This window comes from Cavia porcellus, unplaced genomic scaffold, assembly GCF_034190915.1.
Source record: "Cavia porcellus strain 051 isolate PalLab524CR breed Dunkin Hartley unplaced genomic scaffold, mCavPor4.1 scaffold_32, whole genome shotgun sequence".
Classification (NCBI taxonomy): domain Eukaryota; kingdom Metazoa; phylum Chordata; class Mammalia; order Rodentia; family Caviidae; genus Cavia; species Cavia porcellus.
The window spans coordinates 18,341,643-18,368,223 of record NW_026947515.1 but is presented as its reverse complement, the minus strand read 5'-3'; the positions used below and the strand labels follow the sequence as shown (position 1 = coordinate 18,368,223).

General features: G+C 44.4%; 2 protein-coding genes and 1 long non-coding RNA gene across 12 annotated transcripts in view; 2 read left to right on the top strand and 1 right to left on the bottom strand.

Annotated features, from left to right (window-relative positions):
* The window catches only part of Mettl2a (methyltransferase 2A, tRNA N3-cytidine), a 32,899-nt gene extending 22,852 nt beyond the window's left edge, over positions 1–10,047 (top strand). The window contains exon 10 of one of the 2 annotated variants that reach the window (XR_010045288.1): positions 7,897–10,047. The gene's annotated coding sequence lies outside the window, so the exon portion shown is untranslated. Of the gene's footprint in view, positions 1–2,124 lie in introns of both variants that reach the window. The other variant, XR_010045287.1, reaches the window with a different exon arrangement.
* A 1,454-nt stretch (positions 10,048–11,501) lies between these two features.
* LOC134474419 (uncharacterized) lies at positions 11,502–18,767 on the bottom strand. Its single transcript, XR_010045289.1, has 2 exons — positions 18,595–18,767; positions 11,502–14,618 (listed from the first exon to the last, which is right to left on the bottom strand). It is a non-coding gene; the product is annotated as an uncharacterized LOC134474419 (long non-coding RNA).
* The window catches only part of Tlk2 (tousled like kinase 2), a 140,832-nt gene continuing 132,866 nt past the window's right edge, over positions 18,616–26,581 (top strand). For 2 of the 9 annotated variants that reach the window (XM_063242401.1, XM_063242394.1), the window contains exons 1-2: positions 20,916–21,048; positions 23,212–23,297. In XM_063242401.1, the coding sequence (XP_063098471.1) occupies positions 23,217–23,297 (81 nt within the window). In that variant the 5' untranslated portion in view covers positions 20,916–21,048; positions 23,212–23,216. Of the gene's footprint in view, positions 19,910–20,914; positions 21,049–21,337; positions 21,363–23,211; positions 23,298–26,581 lie in introns of those variants that run through there. The other 7 variants (XM_063242397.1, XM_063242398.1, XM_063242395.1 and 4 more) reach the window with 7 other exon arrangements.

The window sequence follows — 26,581 nt, the reverse complement described above, 5'->3', positions numbered from 1 at the left end:
CCCAGGTTGCTTTTGAATTTGCAATTATCTTCTTGCCTCAGCCTCCCAAGTGCTGGATTACAGGCACAAGATACTATGTTGGCTTTATTCTTCAATTTATTTATTTGGTACTGGGACTTGAATCCAGGGCCCTATGCATCTAAGCAAGTGCTCTACCACAGAGCCAGAGCAGGAACTCCCTTTTTCTAAATTTTAACTTTTATCAAAAGAGCAATTACATATCACCATTCTCTGACCTAAATAAATAAATAATCACCCAGTTTTAGAAAAATACAAAGATAATTTCCAATATGTCGGAAGCTGGGCACACTGATTGGGCAGAGGTGCAGAGCTGGCATTGAGGTCCGTGGCCAACTGCCTTCCCCTGGCTGCCAACCTTTAGGAAGCAAGAGCAGCGTTCAATGGCCCTGTTTCTGCCTGTGCCTGGCTTTCTGGTCGCAGATGAGTGGGCACGTGTGCATGTGGTCTAAGCTCAGCCCGTCAGAGCCTCTTCCCTGCACGGGACCCTGCGTGGGAAGGAGGCAGGGTGTGCAGTGAGCTTGGGGGCTGTGGCCACTGTGAAGGCTGAGGCCGCTGCTTGAGAGCCACCAGGGTCCTGCAGCAGAGGTGGGAGCAGGTGCAGCCTGGGAAGATCAGTCTTGGAGGCTAACGACCAGCTGGTGTAGGATGAACGGGAGGAATGGGGGAGGTTGGAGAGAAAGGGAGGGCTAGACCACCAGGACCTCAGGCAGAGTTGGGAGGCTTTCTTCCTACCGAGATTCACACTTTTAAAAGCCTAATAACAAGCTAGGGGTATAGCTTAGTGAAACAGTGCTTGCCTGGCAAGTGTGAGGTCCTGAGTTCAATTCCTGGTGCCAACAAAGGGGAAAAATAGCTTGGTGATGCTGGAAAATGTGTTGTGAAAGTGGGACAGAGCTGAGGAGAGCTGTGTGGAGGCCCCGGCAGTATCCAGGCAGCGGCAGTGGGCCAGGCTTCAATGGGGACAATGATGAGGGGTGCTGAGGAGGGCAAGGTGGAGTCGGGGTGACTGGCACTGATGCCCTTGCTACTCCTGGGCAGGAGAGACCGGAGGCTTCCATTCCGACACTGAGGTGCTGAAGGCTGGGTGAAGTGGAGACATCTCAAAAACTTCAGTCTGGAGACAGGTCAGGGCCCTCATGGTAAAAATCTGCAGACAGCTGGTGTGTAGCCCCAGGCTTAAATGACTGTTTTGACCCTGAAGAAATTATTTTAACCCCCTGCTGAGGACAGAGCTAAGTCCTTTAGATTTGGAGATGGAAGTTTCTCCTGACCTTGAGCACAATAGTCCTGAGGCCTGTGGATTTACAGTTTAAATTGGGATGGCAAAAGGGTAGTCATCAGGCTGGGGAAGTAGCTCAGTGATGTGGCACCTGCCAGGCAAGCATAAAGCCCAGAGTTCCATTCCTAGTACCAAAAAGAATGGGGGGGGGGGGGGAAGAGTAGTCATCATGATCACCACAGCCTAGCCACATCCTTGCCTAAAATCTGGATTTAAAAAATAGCTATGGGCTAGCCAGGGCTGGTGGTGCATGCCTATAATCCCAGCACTTGGGAGGCTGAGGCAGGAAGATCTCAAATCCAGACCAGTTTGGGCTACATAGCAAATTCAAGGCCAGCCTGAAGTACATAGTGAGAACCTGTCTCATTAAAAAAAAAGAGCGGGGGGGGGGGGACATCTATAGGACTATGGGTAGAGCTCAGTGGTAGAGCTCCTGGGTTTTATCACCAGCACTGTGGGGGGCGGGGGGATAGGGTGGGCTGGGTGAGGTTGTGGAATATTAAACCAAGAGCCTTATCCTTGTTAGGCAAGCACTTATGAGCAACATTCCCAGCCATCAGCATTTAATTGCTTGTGCATGATAATGGTCCCTGGTGAGAGAGAATCTTGGTCCTTAAAAGATACATGGTAGTATTCACTGAACTACTGAAACTCTGAAAAAGCCTAAACATTGTAATTTCACTCGGCTTTTAGTTACAGTACTTGCTTTTATCACCAATTTTAGAGGTCATGTAGCTAAGCTATATAGTCCCACTAGCTTTGCTGTAGCTAACACCACTAACAAACTGATCACCATGGTTATGGTTTCCTACTTTGCTTTTCAGGAATTTAGAGGTAGCTCAAACAGGTTGAGACCACCCACACTTCACTGGAGCCCATGTAAGCATCTGACAGTGAACCTTTGACATCAGAAGGCACAAATTCCACCCTCCAGAGCAAGCTGACACTGCCGTACTGCATTAGGATCGTGGTTCTAGAAGATCAGGAATGTTACTATGTGCAGACAGACTACAGATTTGTTCTTTTCCTCTCTTCTAGTCATCTTTGTCCACAGCTCAGCTTTGTCACAGCTGCTTTGTTATCCCATAAATGCCCCTAACACCTATGGGGAGGCAGATTTAAGACCTGAGGCTTCATTCTTTTTTTTTTTTTTTTTGGTCTTTCTTCCTTTTTATCGGTACCGGGGATTGAACTCATGACTGCCTGCTTGCAAGGCAGGCGCTTATGCCACTGAGCTAAATCCCCAGCCCGAGGCTTCATTCTTCTTAATATTTGACCACCTCATGCATACACTAATTTTCTTGCAAAATTCATGGTTTCACTGATTGGTGTATTGTGCAATGGCCAAGTGGGTGAAATAACAGAATGCCTGAAACTTGCCAGTGGCTTGACAATAACAAATTAAACATGTGCATACTTGTGTGTGTATGTGCACACACAGTAAGAGTGGGAAGGAGAGGGAGGGAGGGGGCAGGAAGACTCGGAGAGAAACAGCAAGAATACATACTGATTGAAAAAATCTAGGTGGAGGGTATTTTAGAGTTCTTTTTTTTTCTCAACTTTTCTGTAGGTTTAATTTTTTTCTAAAAGAAAAATGTTGGGGGGAGAAGGAAGCATGATTAGCGGGATCAAGGGAGGGTTTTTATACAATTCGTAGATGTTTTTGAAATTAGAGCACGTGTATCTACAGGGAACCTTCCTGTGCAAGAGGAGGAGGCGATACAAACGGGAGCATCTAGAGTCCAGAGGAGGCAGATGGTACCCCCTGAGGTGGAGGGGAACAGACAGGCTTCTGCAGGGTATCTGGGTGCTCCTAGGCCCTTGTTTGATGATTTCCAATTTCTCCGCCAAGTAAAATCTGAGACTGTCCACAGAGACCAAGAGGGGGTGACAGGCAGGGGCACAGGGCCAGGAAAAAGACTGGTAGAAAAAAGAAAAAAGTGATGGAATTTGTTGTTTGGAGTTAAACCCTAATTGAAGATTAATTTATCTGCTTAGAGAATGAGCCAACAGAGGACAGTTTAAATCCTTACAATGCTAGGTCTCAATTTCTCTATAACATAAGAAGCTTGAAATGGAAGATCTCAAAAGAAGGGCCAGGGATTTAGCTCAGTGGCACAAGTGCCTGCCTTGCAAGCAGGCAGTCGTGAGTTCCACCCTCAGTACCAATAAAAAGGAAAAAGACTAAAAACAAAAGATCCTGCAAGTTCCTACACAGTGATGTGTACCCCAAAGAGCATGTGTTTAGACTGTGTAAGAATTTAGGGCTGAAGTGTAACTTAGTGTACATGAGGACCCTGGGTTTGATCCCCCTACCAAATAACCAAAAACCAATAATGAAAAACATCCTAGTAAAAATTAGGAATAAACAGAAAGACACTTGAAACGTAGGCTGCTTAAGGATTCCAAACCAGGGGAGAGAGGGTTCTCTATGTACTTCAGAAGTCCGGGGCTCTGAGAAATTTCAATTAGGTGCTCTTAGAGTGAGCTTATTATGTGATCTCTTTGAGAATAAATTCTGCTTTCCTGGCTCTCACTGAAGTTCACATCACATGATGTGAAATGAAACAGTGCATTAATGTGATTAACACTGACTAAAGCTCCATGGGTGAGCAAATATAGTGTGAAGTGGGTTCGGGAATTTTAAAATACCTATTATTATTTTTATTTTTATCAGTACTCACAACTGCCTGCTTCCAAGGCAGGCACTTACATCGCTGAGCTAAATCTCCAGCCCAGATCTCTGTATCTTTGAGGGCAAAGGTTGTGCATGAGTCATCCACCTTGGACTCCCTGGTGACTGATGAAGATAGGTAAGGACAGGGGTGAAGGAGAGTTTGCTGCTAACCTCCTCAGAGGTGGCTCCACCACACACTGCTGTGCTGAGAGCCTGACCCTGCTTTACACAGATGGTCTCACTTAGATTTGATGATGCCCCTGGAAGCTGGTATTATTAGCCCCAGGAGGAAACTGAGGGGAAAAGGGGTTAAATAACTTGCCAAAGGTCTTCACCCAGCCAAGTGAAGAGTGAGGCTCCGATGTGTTTAAACCCAAGCCTGTGCTCTTGACCACCTGGCTGTCCAGTCTTTCAACACAGCACAAGATGAACCTTTGGAAATCTTGCATTCACCTGACTGGAAAGCAGTTAGCAGCGTGCTGAGCACAGGTGCTAGGGCATTCAGTGGATATCAGCTACTGTGACTGCCTGAAGGATTGACAGTTTGAATGAATGAGTAGAGACATGATTTCCTGTCTTGTGGGGTTGTTTTCTTTGAATAGAAGATTTCCCCATAGCCTTTGAATGCTTGATCTAATTGTGGCAAAAAGGCATCTGAGAATTGTGTGGCCTGTCCTTTATTAACTGTTAAGGCCAGTCTGACAGGCTGTTTATGTGTAAGGTCAGAGATCAGTCTTTAGCTGCTCTCTTCTCATTCATCTAGCAAAGCACAGAACATAAAGTTTATTGATGCAAAACTGATTGGCAGGCAGGGGTAAGAAAGTGGTGAGGACAGGGAATATCAGAGTTCTAAGTCACTGTAAGTTCTAAGTCAGTCTGCTCCTTCTGTGCTGACTTTCTTGTTCTTCTGGTTGCTGGGTCACATACAACTTCTGACCTAGAATTAAGCAGCTGCGAGGGTGCTCCCAGGGGTGCTCTCATGGAGTCCACTGATACAGAGAAGGAAAGGAGTTGTCTGTTTGGAAAGAGTGATACGTGGAAGGTTAGGTATGGATGGTTTTAAAACTTCACAAATTATGGGCTGGGGGTTTAGCTCAGTGGCATAAGTGCCTGCCTGACAAGCACAAGGTCGCAAGTTCGATCCCCGGTGCCAAAAATTTAATTAATTAAATTAAAAAGTAAAACTTCACAAATTAAAGGTATTCCTGCGTAAGACTCCTTTAGACAGACCCAGTGCCTCGAGAAAGGTAAATCTTACACCTGCACTTTGCAGCCAGCCCAACACCACGCAGCTATGTGGCTCTTCTGTGACCATGAGCTGAGAAAGTGGGGAAAGGCTACACAAGTGGCTCTACTTGCAGTGTTCTTGGGATAAACACCAGGAGGTGGGCTGGAGGTTCCAGGATAGAGAGGTGGACTGAGGAATTGTAGCTCATGCCATAATGATGGAACAAGGACTCAAACATCTTTTTTTTATTTTTTTGAGACAGAGTCTGTATCGCTATGCAGTTCAGGCTGGCCTTGAGTTCACTTTGTAGCCTAGGCTGGTCTTTTTTTTTTTTTTTTTGGCTTTTTCCTTTTTTACCGGTACCAGGGATTGAACTCATGACTGCCTGCTTGCAAGGCAGGCGCTTATGCCGCTGAGCTAAATCCCCAGGCCCTATGTAGCCTAGGCTGGTCTTGAACTTGCAGTGATCCTGATCCTCCTTCCTCAGCCTCTCGAGGGCTGGGATTGCAGGAGTGCACTACCACATTGGGCTTCTATTATTCCCTTTTAAAATCAGGACTAAACTTGAATCTGCCTGATCTGACAAAAAGCATTTAGGTTATTTTACAAGCCATCCTTGTCCTTGTAAAGTCAGAACTGGTAGTTTCCCAGCATACAGCTCTCTGGGGTAAGCCCCTCCCCCTGCAACATATATTCATACAAACCCACACACGCACAAGTGCAACCATGCACACACACAAAGTAAAGTAGTTCACTTAGAAACAATAACAAATTTTAACAAGTCAAAATCCCTAAAATCAAAAGCAAGCAAACAAACAAACAATGTCAAATCCCTAACCCACCCTCATTTTCTCAAGATATACTCCAGGTTCCTATCTGTTTCTGGACAGGCAGGAGGGCAAAGTCCCTTTCCCCTTATCTGCGGCAGGGCGGGGCCCAGGCTGCATTAAATTCTAGAAACTTTCACTGCAGAGCATGGCAGGATTCCGTCCAGTCTCTGCCATGATGAGCTGTGTGAACTTGATGGACAGGACCTGACCCTCCGAGTTCTGTCAACCAATGATAAGCAGACTGCTACTGTAGTACACGGAGCTGTGAGGTGATTAAGGAAGGGTCCTACACACCCACGCACCAACCACTAGCTCTATATAACTCCATAACTGCTGTATTCACAATCGAATAAAGTGTTCTAGGTGCACAGCAAAGGCTTTAGAGCTATTAAAGTGGTCTCCAGACTATCAACAGATTCACCTGGAAAGATTTAGGCCCCACTCCCAACCTACAGGTTAAGAAACTTTGGGAGTGATGCCCAGCACTGTGAACAAGCCCTCCGAGCTCTGATGCCTGCTCAGTTTGAGAATTAAAAATTACAAACTACACTGTAACAGCTAGCCTTTTTTTACTTTGCGTATGAAGTTTCATTGGAACAGAACTACACTCATTCATTTATACATTATCTGTGGCGACCTTCATTCTATCTGACAGAAAATAGGGTCTGAATGTGTGAATTTTTAAATTAATCTTTTGCAATACTGGGACTTGAATCAAGGGCCTTTGCACTGAGCTACATCCCAAGCCCTTTTTGAATTGTGAGACATGTTAAGACATTGAGATAATTTGCTAAATCACTATATTACCCAAGCTGGGCTCAAACTTGACACCTTCCTTTCTCAGCCTCCTAGAGTGTCACCATGCTGGGCTTGAAACTTTTACTGTCACATAATATAAAAGGTTTGCTGCACCACCTCCGGATCTCTCCTTTGTGACTCTGCTGCCAGAGACTCTTGCAACAGCTCCCTTCCTGCCTGCCCAGAATTGCTCTAAGAATTAAACCAGTTAACATATTTGTTACTCTGCAACTAAATCTGGATTTACCAAGAATCTTGGGCCTGGGATTTAGCTCAGTGGCACAGAGTCTGCCTGACAAGCATGAGGTCCTGAGTTCAATTCCTGGCACCCAGTAAATTAGATAAATAAGTACATAAATAAAATGAAGGAGTGTCTTAGTTACTTTCTCACTGCTGGGCCACAATACCTTACCCTAAAGTTAAGAAGGAAAAGGTTATTTAGCGCACAGTGTGCAGAGGTTTCGGCTTATGGTGGCTCCCCGGCAGGGTGGCACTGCAGAGGAGAAGCAGTTCATGGTGGGCAGAAGGCAACCAAGCAAGCAAGGGAATCAACAAGTGACCTTAGCAGCTTCTTTCTGCCCCTTTTTATATTCTGCTGAGGCCACTGAGATGAGGGAAGTGCCAAACCAATCAGTGGCCTGATTTAGTAATCACTCACCCTTAATCCTAGCATGGCACCATGAAATCAATCACACACTCTTGATCCAACCACCTCTGCAAAAGCCCCATTTCTGACTGCATGAGGCTTTGGGGTGACATCTAAACACAAGCCATAACAAGGAGGAACACAAGGAGACCGAGGGACATAATAGTTGAAATCTGCATTGGTTTCCCACTGAGATACAAAAGCATCTTTCAGGACACTGGTTTTTACCACCAAAAATGGCTGCTGCCAGACAGGCACTATAGGGCACAGGTCATGTGTGGGTCTCAGAAACTGCTTTAATATGCTTTTTCTTTCCTATTGCAACTATTGTCTTAGTAAGACCTTGCCTTGAAAACAGTTCCATCTTGCACTTTTTAAAAAAATGTCTAATGAATGTATTAACTGCTTTAACCATAGGGTTAATTCTGAAACATGAAGACACTGGCCCAAAAAAGTGAAGTGACTTCCCCAAATCAGCAGCTAGTCAACATTAAAATAGCATCATAAACTGGATGTGGTAGTGCTCATCTCTAATCCCAGCACTCAGGAGGCTAAGCAGGAGGATTGCCATGAGTTTGAGGCCAGCCTGAACTACATAGCAAGACCTTGTCTCCAAACAACAACACAGCATCTGAATCTCTAGGTCAGTATAAGACATATGTAAAAACTGAAAACAAAATGGGTGATGTAGTCCCAAGAAAAGGTAACCCTATACATTGCTTGTAGTTTCAGAGGTATGACGCTCCATGTCTCATCTTTAGTGAGATTCAATAAGAGGGACAGACTGGGTGTCCAGTCCTTTATTGTATGTGTGTGTGTGGTAAGAACTGAATCTTGGGTCCTCATATTGAGCCACATTGCTGGCCCTCCAACCCACCACCTTTTCTTTTGAGTCAGAATCTTGCTACATTGCGTGCCATGCCCACTGGTGTCTAGTTTTTTGAGAAGACAGGGCTCTACTGTTTTTTTTTAATTGATGATTTATGATTGTGTAAATTCACAGAGTACAAAATGATGTAATTTATGAATACAATGTAGAATAAATCAATTTGAGACAATCATTGTCTCAAATACTTAACATTTGTTCATAGATATCTGAAATTTATTCCTTGTAGTTTTGAAGTGTACAATACTTGTTAACTATATATACCATGCAACAGAACTTAACAACTATCTCTGGAGTCATTGTGCTTATCCCAGTTGCTCTTGTTGCTGCCCAAGTCTTCTGGTGTGTTCTGCCTTCCAGAGTGGTGTTCCTGTGAGGACAGTCAGTGCCACAGCAGGCCACTCGGGAGGCCCATGCCCCTTTGAAAAGGATCAGACCAGTATCCTGTGTTTGTCCACTCTCTGGTATTCCTATTGTGTTCTTCCTGAAACCTGGTTATCTGGGGCAGAGGCCTTTAGAACAGCATCAGACTCTGGGTGAATTTGACAGAAGTCTTCAAACCTGAAGATCCAACTGCCTGTTCTTGTCTAAACCTACAAAGGCAGCAGAAGCTAATGACCACACAACAAAAGCTGCAGCACACAATATGAGGCAATAGGAAACCGGAAAGAGATGAGGGAAAATCAATCATTTATTTAAATGAAACTAAAGGAAGAAATGGAGTGTGGAGAAAGCCTTAACAACTCAGTTCTTAGCAAGGCATAATGGTGCCCACTCATAATTCCAGCACTCTGGGAGGCTGACACAGAATCACAAGTGAGAGCCCAACCTGGGCAATTCAATGAGATTCTGTCTCAAAATGGAGACAGTTGGGGCCTGGGATTTAGCTTAGTAGTGTAAGCACCTGCTTGGCAAGTGTGAGGTCATGAGTTTGATCCCTGGTACAAAAAATTTTTTTTGAGACAAATTTTTCTTTCTTTTTCCTTTTTAGCGATACCGGGGATCGAACTCATGACTGCCTTTCAAGGCAGGCGCTTATGCCGCTGAGCTAAACCCCCAACCCCTGACAAATTTTTTTTTAAAGGCTGTAGATGTAGCTCAGTGTAAAGTTCCTGGGTTCAATATTCTGTACCACAAACACAAATTTTAAAAACTTCTCAAGTCTTGGGCTGGAGGTGTAACTCAGTGGTAGAGCACTTGCCTACCATGTATGAGGCCCTGGTTTCTATTCCCAGCACTGAAAAAAGCAAAACTAAACCAAACCAACCGTTTACGTAGGGAGCTCAGGGAGCTAACTGGGCAACCTGGGTCTCCCTATCTGGCAGACCTAGAAGACACTTGATCTCAAATAAACGGATAAACACGTACAGTTCTATCCAGGCCACAGCCAGTAAAGCAAATTAAGATCAGTGGTGCCTTAGAGATTTTGAAATGGAGTGTGGTAGGACCGGTAGAAATCACTGAGTGCCGTGGAGCTGGTGAGCTTAAAACTAGCAGTTTGGGCAAACAGTGCAGGATCTGGAGCCATAGTTTCTTGCAGAATTCTCACTTGGCTGCCACCTGCAGTGTGCCTGGGGATTTCCTGTCTCCTGCTGCTTCCTTTTCCTCCTGCATGAAGAGGGTCTCCCTCACGGGTGTGAGGATTGAATGTGATTAAAATAAACATGCTCTCCAGGACCCGTTCCATATGCTCAGTAAATATTTTTTATTATAATCTTCATCCTTTGGGATTAGAAACTATGTTTTCTGGCTCAAGACCCTGAAACACTACAGCGTACAATTCTTTATGGTGCTGAAACCTTGGAGAACCTGTTGCGGTCACCTGCACGCTCGGCCCTGCTGCAGGCTTGTGTGGCATGGAAAGCCCGGAAATGTGGCTGCCACTCTCCCTGATGGCTCCTAAGTGCGCTGTATGGAACCAAGCGAGTTCTGGCCCGGAGCGTTTTCACCTCCTGTGCTATCCTCTGCCCATTTCCCCACCACACAGGGACAGGGTTTGCAACTTTGTTCCATGTAGGCATCTGCTCACAGGAGGAAAATTGTCACTGACCTTATATAAAGTAACATCTCCACTGCTACTGTGGGATCTAGGCTTCTATCCAAGTAGGCGTTCCTTGTTTTCTATTTGTATTCTTTGGTATCGGAATAGAACTCAGGACCTTCTGCTTCCCAGGCAGGCACTGGGCCACTAAGCTATATCCCTGTCCCTGCCTTCCATTTCTTGATGGCATTCATTATCCTCACACAGAATATTATATTTACTCACCTGGTAAGGCTTCTCTTACTCTGTCATGGGCAAGCAGCTAATGCCAGCTCTTTGTCACACCTGGGCAGAAGGCAGCACATACTCCAGTCTATGTAACTAGAATGTGGGTGGGTCAGCAAGGTACATAGTGGGCTGCATTCCAGGTAGAGACTGTAAGAACAAAGGCCCTGAGGCAGAACCACATGGGTGAGCCTGGAGTGCAGGAGTTGGGGGGAGTGGGACAGCAGTGGGATAATTCCAAGACTTTTTAACCTAAATGAGTGGAGCTGACATTTGCTAAAATGAATTAGCTGGGAGTGGGGTGGGGATACTTTGAGGCATGTAGGCAGAAGCATGCGCCAAGGGTGAGGAGTACACTGAGGGTTTACACACAGCCTCTCCACCGTACAGCTGAGGGGACTGAGGTGTGAGGGAATTGTGTCCTCAGACTCCAAACTCAAACACAGAAAGGATAGCAGTTCAACCAAGGTCGCGCCTCCAGTTGTTCCCCGAGGAAGTACTGCTCACTGGAGAAAGCAGAGAAAGGACTTGCTCGAAGATGGAAAAACCAGGCACAATTTGCATAAGGTAAACTCTGACATCTTTTCCCATTCTGGAATACCAGGGCAAAGGCCCTGGGTTCGAGCAGGGACAGGCTGCACACAGAGCAGAGCAGACAGGGCTCCAACCCCACTGGCCTCAGCCAGGATCGTCACAGACCCAGCTGCACGTCCACTCACGCTGCCACGATGCCAAACCAAAGGCATAAACATAGAACATTGGTTTGAAGCTATTATTATGGGTTACAATGTTTTTTTTTCTTTTTGTTTTATTTTATTTTAAAGAGAATTAAAAATAATAAAAATGATAAAGAATTTCAAAACAAGATGATAGGAAATTAACAGTGGTTGTTATATTGTATGTTGTCTTCAAAATAGTTGCTCAGATTACCAGATATAGGCATGCAAAATTGATCAAACATAAGCACTAACTGTTCCTTTCAACTTTTTTGACTTTTTGAGACAGGATCTTACTCTGTTGTTGAGTTCAGGCTGGCTTTGAACTCATTTTGTAGCCCAGGCTGGCCTTGAACTTGAGAACAGTCCTCTTGCCTCAGCCTCCCCAGTGCTGGGATTGCAAGTCTATACCACCATGCCCAGCTACACTCAATTTTGACTCTTTTTCTTCTGGGTTGTTTCTTTTCTATTCTTTTCTTTTTTTGTACTCAAGGTTGAACCCAGGGCTTTTACATTGAGCTGCATCTCAACAGGTTTTTTTTTTTTTTTTTTTTTGTACCAGGGATTGACCTCACAACCCGGAGCTTGCAAGGCAGGCATTTATGCTGCTGAGCTAAATCCCCCGCCCGCTTTTTGTATTTTTTGAGCTGGGGTCTGGTTTAGTTGCCCAGGATGGGCTCAAACTTGTGATTCTCTGGTCCTGCCTAAACCTCATCTGAAATTATAGCTATGCACCACTGTGCCTGGTTGTTTTTCACATTTTCCAAGATTTGTTTCTCTAGGGCTTGGGGATTTAGTCCAGTGGCATAAGCACCTGCTTGGCAAGCATGAGGTTGTGAGTTTAATCCCCCATACAAAAAAAAAAAAAAAAAAAAAAAAAAAGACTTGTTTCTCTAGAAAGCATTTACTAAGATTCTATTAGTGGAATGGGTTTTCAGAGCCTTGGTACTGTGTGGTCTGCAGATAGTATCAGAATCACCTTCAAACTGCTGGAAATGTACCATCTTAGACCCTACTCCAGACTTGCTAAATTAGAACCTGCATTTTAGCAAGATGGGTAAATATGCTCATTAGTTTTGAGAAGCACTGGTATAGCGCAGTGATCTATAAATTTTTTCTATAAAGGGTCATACAGAAAATAGTTTACTGGGTCAATTATGACTGAACTCTGCCACTGCAATGCCCAAACAGTCAGACAATATATAAAGGAATGCGTGACTGTGTTATGAGAGTAAAATTTGAATTTCACTTCATTTTACTTATTGATTGGTTCTTTTGAAACAAGGTCTTTTTATGCAGTCCAGCAGGCCTTGAACTATGTAGCTCAGGCTGGCCTGAAACTCATAGCAATCTACCTGCCTCAGCCTTCCTATAGCCACTATGCTTGAGTAAATTTTACTGAATTTTAGTGTCATGAAACATTCTTTTTATATTTTACAACACTTAATGATGTAAGCCAGGCACAGCAGCATGTATCTGAAGCCCCAGCTATTCAGGAAGCTGATGAAGGCTTGCTTGACCCTGGAAGTTCAGGGGAAGCCTGGGCAACATAGTGAGACTTTTTTATTTTAAAGAGAGTAAAACCAAGCAAAATGGAACAAAGCCAATCAAAACAAAACAGTATAAGTGACAGAGGCCTTCAAAACAAAAGAAAATAACAATGGTTACCATAATGACTCTTGTTGTCTTCAAAATATCTGTAGATAGCGACATAGTAAAAATGCAACAAAATAGAACAGAACCAATAAAAACAAAACAATGAATACAATAAAGGACTTGAAGACAATAGTAAATCCAACATGACTACCATAATATATCTTGTTATCTTTGAAATAGCTGCTCATGCCATCAGATATAACAAAATCAAACAAAACAGAAAACCCAACCCAACAATGAAAATGATACAAGACTTCAATAGGCAATGGCTACCACTTTCAGATCCCCCCAGATGCCTCACTGTGTACCATTATCCTCTGGATAGATGATCAGACTACTGGCCCTAGACCTGCAAAGTCAGTGAAACACGAAGCACCACAAGCATCAAATTGCATTGCACAATAGCTATCATAGCAGCCTGTGTTTCTTCCGATCAGCTGGTTGCTTGGGGTGGGGAGCAGGGTTGGCTCTTCTTGTTTCCCAGCCTGCACAGCAGAAGGGGCCGGGGGCTACCTATCCCTTGGTGGTGGACCCTGCATGGTGCTGGTTCGCAAGGAGGGCTTGCTTCTTGTTGACTTCTTGTTCTCTTTCCCTGCAGTCTGCAAATGACGAGACCATTTGTTGAAAATAAAAAAGCAGAAATCTTTTTTGACTCCCAGGCTATCCAAAAACAAGCAGAGTAGATTTAGCTTAGTGGCTGTAGTTTACTGATCTCTGGTCCATAACTGCCCATCTTAAGACTTTTCTTTTAAATGAAATGAGGCAAGCAGTTTTTGCCTAACCAACTAGACCTCCCATTGGAGATATAAATCATTTAATTGATTTTCTTTTGTTTTGCAGTACTGGAGATGGAATCCAGTTTTTTTTTTTTTTTTTTCTACTGTGCAACATTCCTAGAACACCACTACTCTTTTTTCAAGACAGGGTCTCTCTTAAATTGAGCTGGCCTCAAACTTTTGATCTTTCCCTGAGCCCCGAGCAGCTGGGGTTTCAGGTGTGTCACCAAACCCAGCAGTCTGTGTCCCCCATCAACCTTTTTGGTCTTACAGGAAGCCCCTCCCTGCCTTTGTGGAAAGGCTGAGATACACTGTGGGATGCAATGTTCCAGCCTAGTGCTGGGTGTGTGGCATTCACAAGTTGGCCTTTCTTCTCTTCCCACCTTTATTTATTTATGTTTGGTACTGGGAATCTAACTCCGGGCCTCCCATCTGCCAGGCAGGTGCTGTGCTGCTCATCCTCTTTTTCTGTGTTCCCTTTTATCTGTTTTCTCTTCGATCTTCCCATCTTCTTTGTATAGTAATATTGGAAAGTATTCAAACCCACAGACCTTAATTTCTTCAGGGAAATTTTAGCATTGCTCTCATGTGGAGTTTCATCTTTTACATTTCAGAGTTGTACTCGCCACATGATTAATGCTGCACTCTTCAATGAAGCCTAACAGGCCCCACGTTGCCTGCAGGCACTTTGATGTACTTCTTGCATCCCTATGGGCAAGGATTGCAAGACTGTTCCTTCCGGGTCTGTGTCAAGAGTTTATCAATAGGGGCTGGGGATTTAGCTCAGTGGCATAAGCGTCTGCTTTGCAAGCAGGCAGTTGTGAGTTCGATCCCTGGTACTGATAAAAAGGAAAAAGACAAAAAAAAAAAAAAGTTTATGAATAAACATTATTGTGGTCTCATATGAAAAATCAATGGAAGACTCTATTTAAGAAAACATTTTGTCAGTTTCCATCAGTACTCTTTTTATAGTTTTGTTTCTGAGAAAGACCAATATGGAAGACTCAGTAAGTAGGTAAGGGGAGGGCATTTTACACTGCAGGGGAGTTCTTCTTGCCTCCCCCTGTTGGCAATGGGAGGAGTTCAGGGCCTTGTGCAAGTTAGCCAAGGGCTCCACCACTGCGCTGCGTCTACCAGCCCTAAAGTGGAATTCATTCTTTTATCTATTTTACATTTTGGGTGCCGAGAATAGGAAAAAGATAACGATAAAAAAATCTACGATAAAAACGAAAAAGACAAAAAAAAAATATTAAAAAAAGTCTAGGGCTGGGGATTTAGCTCAGCGGCATAAGCGCCTGCCTTGAAAGCAGGCAGTCGTGAGTTCGATCCCTGGTACCGATAAAAAACGAAAAAGACAAAAAAAAAAAATATTAAAAAAATCTAATATTTGAGGAGGGAGTTACATTTGGGAGAAGGGAGGCTGCACCCCAACACAGTAAGACTGTTCCAGAGCAGTGGCTGAAGAAGAACCAACAGCTTGGTAACAGAGAGACTTGCTTCGGCAGAGCTGAGCCCAGCCAGGCAGCAGGAGGGCACGGAACGAACAGAGATGGAATGGGAGTGGGTAGACGACATTACAAGGTTGACATCTGGGTTTTTAAACTCCACAATGTACTTTTCTGGCAACCACACACCTTTCCATTTTGTTAGAAATAACAGAAAAAAGGAATTAATACTGACTAACATGCCTATTCTGTCAGGCATAGCTCCAAGGTATTGCCTAACATCATGTCATTTCGATTTTAATAAAAGCTACTCGTGGAATTAGTATGCTGGCCTACGTTTTCAGATGAGGAAACCGAGAGGTGAAGATGGGCCTAAAATCTCGTTGTGAGACTACAAACACCCACTATGTGTTCTACACTAGTCTGCCTTGGATACTTCATAATGGAAATAATGTTCACAGAATGCCTTACTTCCACATATCCGTGGCTAGGGGTGTAGGCTCTGTATATTGCATCCCAAGCAAAACCAACCAAAACCAAAACCAAAAAACAAAACCTCCTAAATTCTTCAAGTAGAGTAAGAACATGAACAAACAGATTGAAAGCTTTATGTTCTCTATTCTCCCACCACAGATGTAATGCTTTTATTAAAAAGATACCAAATCCTTTTTCTGCTGAAAAGAAAATAGTACCACTGACTATCTCAGAACAGTGGCGCTCCAGTTTCCTAAGTGGAACTGTGTGCTGCCAAATCAGTCTAATAACAAATGTAGAAATCGCTGGCAGAAATGTGAAGTTCTATTCAGGGACCATTAATTCAGGGATTACTGTCTGGCATGTGTAGTATCTCACTTAATTCCCCAACGGTCCTGTGAAGTAGTAACACCAATTTATGGAGAAAGCTCATTTGGAGCAGCTGAGCAGCTCCTATAACACTACACTGCTAGTTAAGAGGCAAGATCGGGTTTAGAACTGAGCATCTTGAGCAGGCTCTGTCTTCCTGGCCACCAGGCTGCAGGTTCCTTCTAGAACCCAACCAGCACAGCAACGCAGCCACACAGGTGAAGTTCTGAGAACCGTCAACCCACTTGGTAAATGTGCGACCACAGTTTTGGTGAAGAAAATGCTAGTCAAGTGTGGGACAAGTGACAAGAGGGTTAAGATAATTCTTAGTTTTTCCCCCAGTATCTTGTTCAGAACACCTTCCCCATGAGTTGACAACCAATCAACATAAAAAACAAACAAACAAACAAACAAAAAAAACCAGAGTGGTGGTTCCAAAACAGTGTCCCCAAATCTTCTTCCTGGAGACATATACATATTATAGGCCCAAAGAAGTACAGCAGTAAAGGACTCTATTTAAACTTAATCCAAAATTTTCCCAAAGTTACTTGATCAAGTAACCTTTACTTTTCTGGTACTAAGAATCAAACTCAGGACCTCACACTTGCCAGGCAGGCACTGTGCCAATGAGCTATAACCTCCGCCTTTTTTATTTTTTGCTGTTTTTGACAGTGTCTAGCCATGTAGTGCAGGCTGGCCTCACTTATGTAACCCAGGGTGTCTTGAACTCACAGTGATTCTCCTGTCTCAGCCTCCCAAGTGCTGGGATTATACACCTGGCTCTGATGCGTTACCGACCTATCACAACCTGCAGAATACCTTGGGGAATGGCAAAACTAGGCTGAAGCATGTCCGGTCAGCCAGCTCTGTAGTTCTCTGTGACTATGAACATTTATCCAGAGGACTTTTTTTTTTGACAGGGTCTATGTAGTCCAGGCTGGCCCCAAACTGTTGTGGGATTATAGGACTTCATTCACTCCCTTCAGGCAAGAAGACGGCCAGTATGAACATTTTCTAGCTCCATAAAGAAGAAAAACTTTTTTTCAGTACTGGATACTGAATTCAAGGGCTTCCTGTCACTAAACCATGAGGTGTGATCAAAAGATATGGCGAATACATTTTAAAACTTACAGTAAGATACACTGCTATGAATCTTCCACAAACTATTCCAAACATCAGTTCATCATTCTTGCTACCTTCTGAAGCAGTTCTGGTCTTCTTTCACGACTGTCTTTGGTGGTACTATCATGGCTACTACAATGTCCTGAATTGATTTAAAACATTTATCTAGCTAGGTGTGGTGCCTGTAACCCCACCACTCAGACTGAGGCAGGAGGATCACCACAAGTTCAAGGCCAGCCTTGGCTACAGAGTGAGTTTGAGGCCATCCTGAATGAAATAGTGACACCCTATTATCTCAAAAAATAAAAATATACCTTTCATGGTCTTTTTGACTTTGGGGCAAGGGCCAGTAGTCACATGGTGCCCTATCGGGTAAGGTGGATGAGGACATGCTTTAAAGGAGGCTGCCTTTTTTACTGGATGGTGGTACTCTAACTAAATAACTTCTAGAGCTGCTTCAGACAGTAGCAGGAGCCTGGCAAGGTGGTATGTGGCTGTAATCGCAGCACTTAGGGGAGTGAGGCAGGACTGCCACAGGCTAGCCTGGCCTGCACAGTGAGTTGAAGTTCATCCAGAACTACATTGCAAGACCCTGCCTCAAAACAAAACACAAGGGTCAGGGATAGAGCTCAAAAAAAAAAGGTCAAAAAACAAAGAATGTTGGTAACAAGGGGGAGCATTTTGAGGGGAATTAGGGACAATGTAGCTTTCACTGTAATTTTTTTTTTCTTTTTGAGACAGGATTTTGCTATGCAGTTCAGGCTGGCCTTGAGCTCACTATAAAGCCCAGGCTGCCTCAAATTGCCAGTGGTCCTTATTACAGGTATGTACCACCATGTCTGGCTCTCTGTATTTTTAAACATTCATTGTATTTTTTTATTATACTTTGTACCTCCCCAGCCATTTTTTTTGTTTTGAATCAAGGTCTTGCTAAGTTGCTGAGACTCAGTTTCAACCTATGATCTTCCTGCCTCCGCCTCCCACAGAGTACTGGGATTAGAGGCACACGCATCATGCCCAGCTTCCATCCATGTCTGAGTCTACCACAACTGATGGGAACTGGGCCTTTGTACATGGCATGTTCCCTTTTGCCAGTCCATGATACACTGTCTCACAAAGTTACCATGTGACCAAATACCCTTTAAACTCAAGTTTAAGTCACATTACATCCTTCTTTTTCTGGGTCAAATCAGCCCTAGTAGTTATATTCTCTTAACTTACTGCTCGTATTTCCATTTACATGATGTTAAATATATGGAAGCAATCAGTAATCTATGTGGTGAGCAAACTGTTTTTTGCAAACTCATTAAATTTGTGAAGAGTGGAGCTATGAGTAGGCTTATGATGGTGTAAGTCCCTTGACATGTAGAGAAAAATGAACTAGGAGGAAAACTAAAAATCTCACCTCTCCTCATGTTCGCATTTACTTAAAAATGGAGTTACAGGCCTCTCCAGTTTTGAAATTCTTTAGCTCCCAGCCCTCCTTTACACACAAGGTAGGAGAAGCCTGCAAAGGCTGGATCATGGTCCCACGCAGCTTTTCTGTAAAGCTGGGCTGGAACTCAGCTTTTTGTTTAGTGCTCTTTCTCTTGTATTATTTCCTAATTTGTAATGACCTTTATGTCACTCTAAGGAGTTACTTTTTTGATTACTGGCCTTAAGAGCGTGCTTTGTTCGCTTCCCGTTTTGTGCTGGAATGTGAGGTAAACCACATGCACACCATTCCTCTTTGGATCTCTTCCCCTATCACAGATGGTGAAGGCTGCTCTCTTGGTGTCCCATGCCTTGCCTTTTGCGGCAAGCCTCTGCCCACCTTGTTCTCCTTCTCTTTGGAAATATGTGAAACCTTCCAAGCAATCAAGGATCATGAGGAAAACAACGCTGTTTGACTTTCTCCAGTGGGCTTGAGTTTGCCCCAGGAGTCTGGAAGGATAGAAAACAAAAACTGCCTTGGTGACCCATGCCTGTAATCCCAGCACTCTGAAGGCTGAGGAAGGAGGATGTTTAATTCACACTCAGCCTAGGGAACTCTACAAGATAGTCTCAAAATTTAAAAAAAATTTAAAGGGGGTGAGGTCTGAGGTCTGAGTAGGCTCAGTGTGAAGGTTAAGTTCAGTTCCCAGTATCAAAAGCAAACCACTCCTTCTGACCCAAATACCCTGCTCTCTTCTGCCAAAAGGCAGGTCTGTACCCAGTTAATACACAGAATAATGAGGAATAAGAAAGACGTAAGGGTTGAAACTCCACTTAGAATAGTTGGCCAACCCAGAAAAAGTTCAAGGCTGTTGTTCAAAGTCTGAATTTTTTTCCTTGTGATTTGCTGTAATTCCTAAATTATCTTTAGACATCTGGACAAGGATGCAACAGAGGAAAAAAAAAGGTAGATGCAATGAAGTCGGTATCCTGGCTCCTGGGAGTCGGTGAAGAAAGCGACTTTTTCTTTGGTGATGAGGGTCACAGTAGGAATTCCTTCCTAGGAGGAACCTTTCTTCATTCCTCAACAGATAGTCAGTGAGCAGAGACCTATTCAAGCACTTGTCCTCTGATCCCCCTACATGGCCCGGAGGGCCGGAGAGGGTTGAAATGGAACCTCCCGCTGGGCGCCCCGCGAGAGCCCCGGGACGCCCGGCTCCCCCTCCCCCACGGAGGGCCGTATCCTGGTGGGGGCTCAGCTCCGGGCCCAGGGCACCTTTCGTCCCTGGAGACACTCCGCCCACCAGGTATGTCGAGGGAAGGTGCAGCACCCTTTCGGGGCACCCCGTAGGGTTATGGGAGCGGCACGGCAGCTTCGGAGAGCGGCGGGCCAACGAACCCGCCAACACGGTGGGCCAGCAGACTCACTAACGCGGCGTCTCCGGGAAATCGGGTGGGGTCCGCCGGCTCACGGGCTTTTCTCCTCTTGAATCCATCCCTGGGCAAAGCGAGCCCACTTCTCACCCAAACTTATGTAGAACAGGGTTTAAGCGGACGCGGGGGTCGGCGAGGCGGATCCGAGAAAGGCCAGCCGGCAGCGAAGACCCTCCAGCGCCGGCCGGCGGCCCGCAGCGCAGTCCAGCCGTTCAGGCCGGGGGTCGGTTACACAAAGACCGCGCAGGAACTCCGAGATTCGGGCCGCCCAGCCCGCCTGCGCTGCCGGTCGCCTACCCTCCGCCGCTAGGCCAGACGCGGCCTCCTCCGCCGACGGGGTCCCCTGGTTAACCCCTGCCCGCCAGCCCGGCTGCTGATTGGAGGAGGCGGTGCGCCAGGGCAGCGGGGACACCCCCACCTTCCCCACCTCTCCCCCTCCTCCCCCCACTGTCGGCGCTTCCCCCACCCCCCCCAGGGCCCCCCCACCCTCCCAGCCGTGCAAATCTCGCGAGGAAACACGAGGTTTCACTAGTGTGTTTACACCGATCACTACTAATCCGGACCGAACCGATCCGGATTAAGGGGCCGGAGGCGGGTCCTGGGCACCAGCGGTTCCGACCCCCCCCCCTGCCCACCGCGCCGCACCCGAGTGGCCCCGAGCCGAGCGGGCCCCCACCTTCTGGCCCGGCCTGGGCTCTCCTGCGCCTCTCTTGGCCTTTGTCCGGCGCCAGGAGGCCGGTCCCGCGCCCCCCGCGGCCGTCCGGGCCCGGGCCCGCGTCAGGCGCCTGGCTCTGTACGCGAGCCCGGGGATCTGCGGCCTTCGCGGCCCCCTACCCCCGCCCGCCCTCTTGTGGAGCCCTGCGCCGGCGACGGCTGCCCGGGCGGGGGTTTGCGGCGCTCAGGAGAGGCCCCGGCTCCGCCCCGGGCCTGCCCAGGGGGAGAGCGGAGCGACCGGCAGCCGGGCCGGGTCGGGGCCCCTCCCGGGAGGAGTGTGGAGCGGCGGCGGCGGCAGGTGAGAGGGTGAGCCCGGGCGGGGGAGGGCGCCGGGACCTGTGGCATTAACCGTCCCAGGGACCCCCTCGGCCTGAGAAGGCTGCGCTTCGGGCCCACTCGGGCGCAGCTTGGGGTCGCATTTCCACTGCGCTAAGGTAGAAGGGGCTCCCTGAGGGCTGCGGGTCGCCGAGGGGCCGGAACGAAGACGGGGCAGGCCCAAGCCTGGGACTGAGGCTGCCGGCTGGCTGGGAGACAGGAGGGCGACCCTGCAACTGAAGGCCGCGGAGCCTCCCAGGCGCCCCCGAGAGCTAGCTCTGCCTCCCTCCTTGACAGGTGGGCCTGGAGTTGGGCAAAGTTTGGAGCCAGTGAGGGGCGCCAGGCCCAGGCCCCATCGGTCTGCTTCCCGGCTGCGGGCTACAGGGAGGAGCCCAATCCCAAGCCCCGCTGGAATGAGAACCAGTGGATGTTTCTTTAACATGAGTTGACATTACATGGAATAAGCGCTGGGGCGTCATTTTCCGGGCCAGGCCTGAGGATGGAGGTTTGGAAAATGCTGCGAGAGACCTTGGGGTTGGGAAGAGACTGCAACCTCTGCCATTCCGACCTGATTAGGATAGGGCAAGAGGGGAGAAAGGCTACTTACCAACTTAGGAAAAACTCATTTGCTCACTCTTTTTTCTCTCTTTTCCTTTTTTAAAAGATGCCTTTCTATGCCTTCGAGAATTTCCTATTTCCCACTCTAACCTGTACCCGGCATGTGTGGATGAAACTTTAATTTGTCACCCTTTCATTCCCCTTTGCCCCAGGCTCTCAATCCAGGAAGGGAAATAAAACTGGAAAGGTTGTTACTAGAAATTGTGTAGTTGTTAGATCGCAGAGGAGAATGTTTGATTCATGTTTTTAGTGAACTTTAAAATCTCGCTAATCATTCTAATAAGTACTTAATATGTTTTAAGTAAGGGGTTCTATGTAATGATATATTCATTTCCTATTTTTAATTGAGCAGAGGATTTTCAGCAGATCGTTCGAGAGTTGATTTCTTGCAAAGATGGACATATTTGCTCAAAGTAATCTGTGCATTAATTGGTCAGGAAAGGAGTTTAAAAATGGTGTCCTCCTGCCCCTCCCTGCTTGGAAGGAGTGCTAAAAGCAGATGTCTGGAGTCAGAGAAACCTACTGCTCCAGGGAGTGGTCAGAAAAAGATTTCCTAAAGAGATTGTTATGGAGCTGTATTGATTTCCTGAATGAATGCAGGTTGATGGTTTTACATTGGGTTCTTTATTAAATTTAAAATAATTAATTCCTATTTTCATGAACTACTGTGGGCTCTTTAGAGAAAGGTGATATATAGCAGTAACTGAAGTTATTTGTAGCTTCTGATTCATACCATATTCTTTTGAAATTATCAATGATTCATTTTATTTTTAGTTTAAGAACTAGTTCCTGTATGTTTGGGAAAGAAATACTTGAACGTACTTAACTAGATTCAAGGATTGATAAGACTTTTTTTTTTTTTTACAAGCCCACATATTTTTTTTTTCCCTTCTGCTCAACTTTTATAGAGACTATATAAGGAGTTTGGAGTTTTTTTTCCCTGATTAAAATCTAATTAGAACTTGGGAATAGTAAGTGGCCCTCAGAGGAGGGCTGCTGAACTGCTAAATAAGTTTAGCTAACTTACTGTTTTTTTTTTTTTTTTTAATCGGTACCCGGGATCGAACTCATGACCGCCTGTTTACAAGGCAGGTGCTTATGTCTCTGAGCTAAATCCCCAACCCCTAGGTAACTTTCATAACATCAAATAACTATTTTAGGCTGGGCATGGTATGCACAAACCCAACACTTGGGAGGTTGAGGCAGGAGGGTGCCCACCCTGGGCTACATACTGAATTCAAGGCCATGGAGTCTCTATTGCAACCCCCCCAAACCAATTTGTAGTACATTATAGTTTATCATGTGTATACTCTGTCTCTTTGAAGTGTACCTGTATGTGACCAGTGAAATAATCACTGTGAACTTTAAATAAGACTGGTTCCACACATTTTAGTTTTTAAAAAAAAATTTTTTTTTTTTGGATAACAGGAATCAAGCTCATGATGTGCTTGCCAGGTAGACACTGTGCAGCTGAGACATTTCCTGACCCCAGTTTTTATAATTTCACAGCCTACTTTTTCTTTTTCAGTAGAAATGATGGAAGAATTGCATAGCCTGGACCCACGCCGGCAGGAATTATTAGAGGCCAGGTTTACTGGAGTTGGAGTTAGTAAGGTAAGAATGATAATGAGCATTATTATTAGTATAATTTAAATATATTTTATAAATGATTAAGAGCAGTTTGGGTGGAACCTAGTGATAGGTTTACAGAGGAGAAGATTTGACTCATGGTTCCAGTGAACTTTTAAGACTTGCCAGTCATTCCAATAGAAGGTTTTCTATATGGGAATATATGTTTTTCTCCTGTTTGAATATAGGAGAGGTTTTCTGAGGGACTTGTTGCAAAGATTAAACTAGCAGGATATATACCTAGATTCTAAGGAGATCAAACTCAGGACCTTGCAAATGCTTTACCAGAGGGTTACGTTCCTAGCCTCTAAGCTGTATTTTGATAAAATATCTCAGACACTCAAAAGAACTTAATTATAATATCACATGGCTTCATTGCACTGAGTTTTGAGGGGTTATATGGTAGAGTGTTGAAGAAATGCTTCTGTGAAGTCTGTCAGTTCTCCAGATCTGCAGCTCAGCAGATTCCTCTTGGTTGCACCCTCTGAATGCTTTCTCACTCCTCCTATTTACCCTTGGTTCATTGTTTTTATTTTTATTGTGGGAATGTAAAATAAGGTCAAGTTCCTGTTAATGTGCAGGTGGGAAATTAAGCAGTGTTAGAGCTGCTTGTGTGACATTATGTGTGTAGTTGTGTGTTCCTTACTTTCATAGGATTTAGTGTGATGTGTATATTTATGATGTTTTATTTAAAAGGTTCACTGATTCAAGATTGTCACATTGTTTTAGTTTAATTCTGTGTCTTATGTTAACCTAGGTGTTAATCTCATGCTTTGGTTAGTATTTTCGAGGAGAATGCATATGTTGAGGTAGCTTTTTTGATGGGTTACACAACTTTGGTGAAAAATAGTTTCTGTTTATTCTGCAAATGTTGAGTGCCTACCATATGCTAAGCACTCTGTAAGGTGTTATGAATAATACCTCAGTGTAGTGTCTGCAGTATGGAGAGACAGGAGAGACTGTGTGGTGATGAGAGCTGTATTAGAGCTGTGACAGTGATATGGGAACATGGGATTTGTTATACATTAGTTCTTAATTTCTTTGGCCAGATTAATTAAATAACTGACTGGTGTGACTGTACCACTGAGTGTTATACATTGATTTAACTTGTACTGACAAATTCTCTGACCTAGCTTCAGATAAAATTGAGCAGTATATTTGAGTATCAAGTTGATTCAGTTGATTACTTATTGATGACCTTTGATGTGTCTTTTAACTTGGGAAATCGGCATATAAAGTTCATATCCAAATCTGTCTACTGAAATGAGTAAGTCAATAAATTTATATTCAAATTATATATAGTTTCAGTTTATTGATCTTGTTGGTAAGATGTTTTTCTTTGGTTTTGTTTTTAGGTTCATGATGGTTGTACCAAGTATACATAAGGGATAGGAGTGAGTGCTGTTCTGAATTTTGCTGCCTAGACACAATTTAAAATCATAACTAGGATGTCAGAAAATCTTAATGTAGTAACCTTTTTGTTTAGTAGGAAATTCTATCTGTAACAAAGAGAAAGATGTTCTCTAGAGAAGTTCATCTATATATATTCAGTTGTTCTTACACCAATAATTATATATTTTGATGTTTCCATTGTGGTAAGTATGTTTTTTACAAAAAATGTTATTCAGGAACCAGTAGAAAAGTATCCTATAGTAAAGAAGCTTCAAGAAAATTGTTCTGTAGTTTGTGGTCTAGGAAGAACTAAAAAATGACATGTTTTTATGAGACTTCTCTTCCTTACAAGACATTGAACCTCTTAGGCCAATGGAATTGGGACTGGGGAGGCAGTGGTACTGGGAAAAGAGTGCTTTTGGAGAAACTCCTCCTAGATTTGAATTAGTTATGGGTGACAATTTTTCAATTGAGGTATCACTGTGTTGATGCCAACTTTCAGTTTTGTTAACATCAAGAGTCAGCCCTTGCTGCTCCATGTGGAAGAGCAGATTGACTTGTTGGTGGTGGTGCCATCTAGTGGGACTAGTGCAGCCTCATGGGCTGTCTCTCCGTTTTTCCTAACTATTCATAACATTGCAGTACATACTTTTGATGTCCTTAGAAGGAAGAAAGTCAGTGCTACTGTGGATTCTTTTCTAATAGACAAGAGTGTTATAAGTAGCTTCAGTCTTTGAACTTCATGGTTATTGTAGATCTTCTGTCGTACTACTTCAAGTTTCCCTTAGAAAATCAGGTATGCGTCATGAAATTTAGGCTAAATCAAAATTGCTAAGCTATCAGGTTTATTACTTACATTTAAATTGCCATTACTTATATTTAGGTTTTTTTTTTTTCTTTTGTCTTTTTGAGACAGGGTGTCTATGCAGTTCAGGCTGGCCTTGAGCTCACTTTGTAGCCCAGGCTGGTCTTGAACTCCCAATGATCCTCTTGCCTCAGCCTCCTGAGTGGTATGAGCCACCATGCCCGGCTATCTTTAGGTTTTTATTTTCAGGTTTTAAGTTTTCCTATGTAGTGCATTTATATGCATTTAGTTTTGCTTTATATTAGCATGTTTAGTTTCTGATAATCATTTGGGACTTTGGGGAGTACTAGGTGATTTTGTTTAAAAGCTTGATATTTTCCGTTATTTGTGAGTTGTTGATAGAAGAAAGCCTAATGTGCACTGAGAAACCTATAGCAGATTCCCCTAGTCTAGCTGTTGCTTTTTAGAAAGATGTGGAATTACCTTCTTGGCAGTTTTGAGGTGCTAAAGTTAAATTGGGTTGTGAATTTATTTCATTTCTTATTAACCTAATGTTTGAAGTATGCTGCTACTTTTTAAAAATCTCTTTGCTAGATGGTCCACTTTTGGTAATGTGAAACTATCTTGTATTTGTGTTTTCAGTCAGGACTTGTTATAGTGTATATTCCTTACTCTGTTTCCTTTTGGCAAATTTAAATATAAGTAAATTCTGTGATTTTGGAGACTGTAAAGTAGGTGGAAATCCATCCTTGCATGCATTGCTACCTGTACCTAGTTAAATATGAAAGCTAATATAGGAGCAAATACTTAACTGTACTTTTTTTTGAGATAAGATCTAGCTAGTGCAGACTGGTCTTGAACTCACGTATGTAGCCCCGGCTGACTTCAAACTCACAATGATCTTCCTGCCTCAGCCTCTCTATGTTGAAATTATGGGTGTGTCCCACCATGCCTGGCCTACTTACAATACTTACTATGTGCCAAGTACTGCCTCAACAGCAACACAAGCAATAAAAAATGAATTTGATTTTTAAAATAGGGATATTGATTAGCAAACCTGTTTTTAATCAGT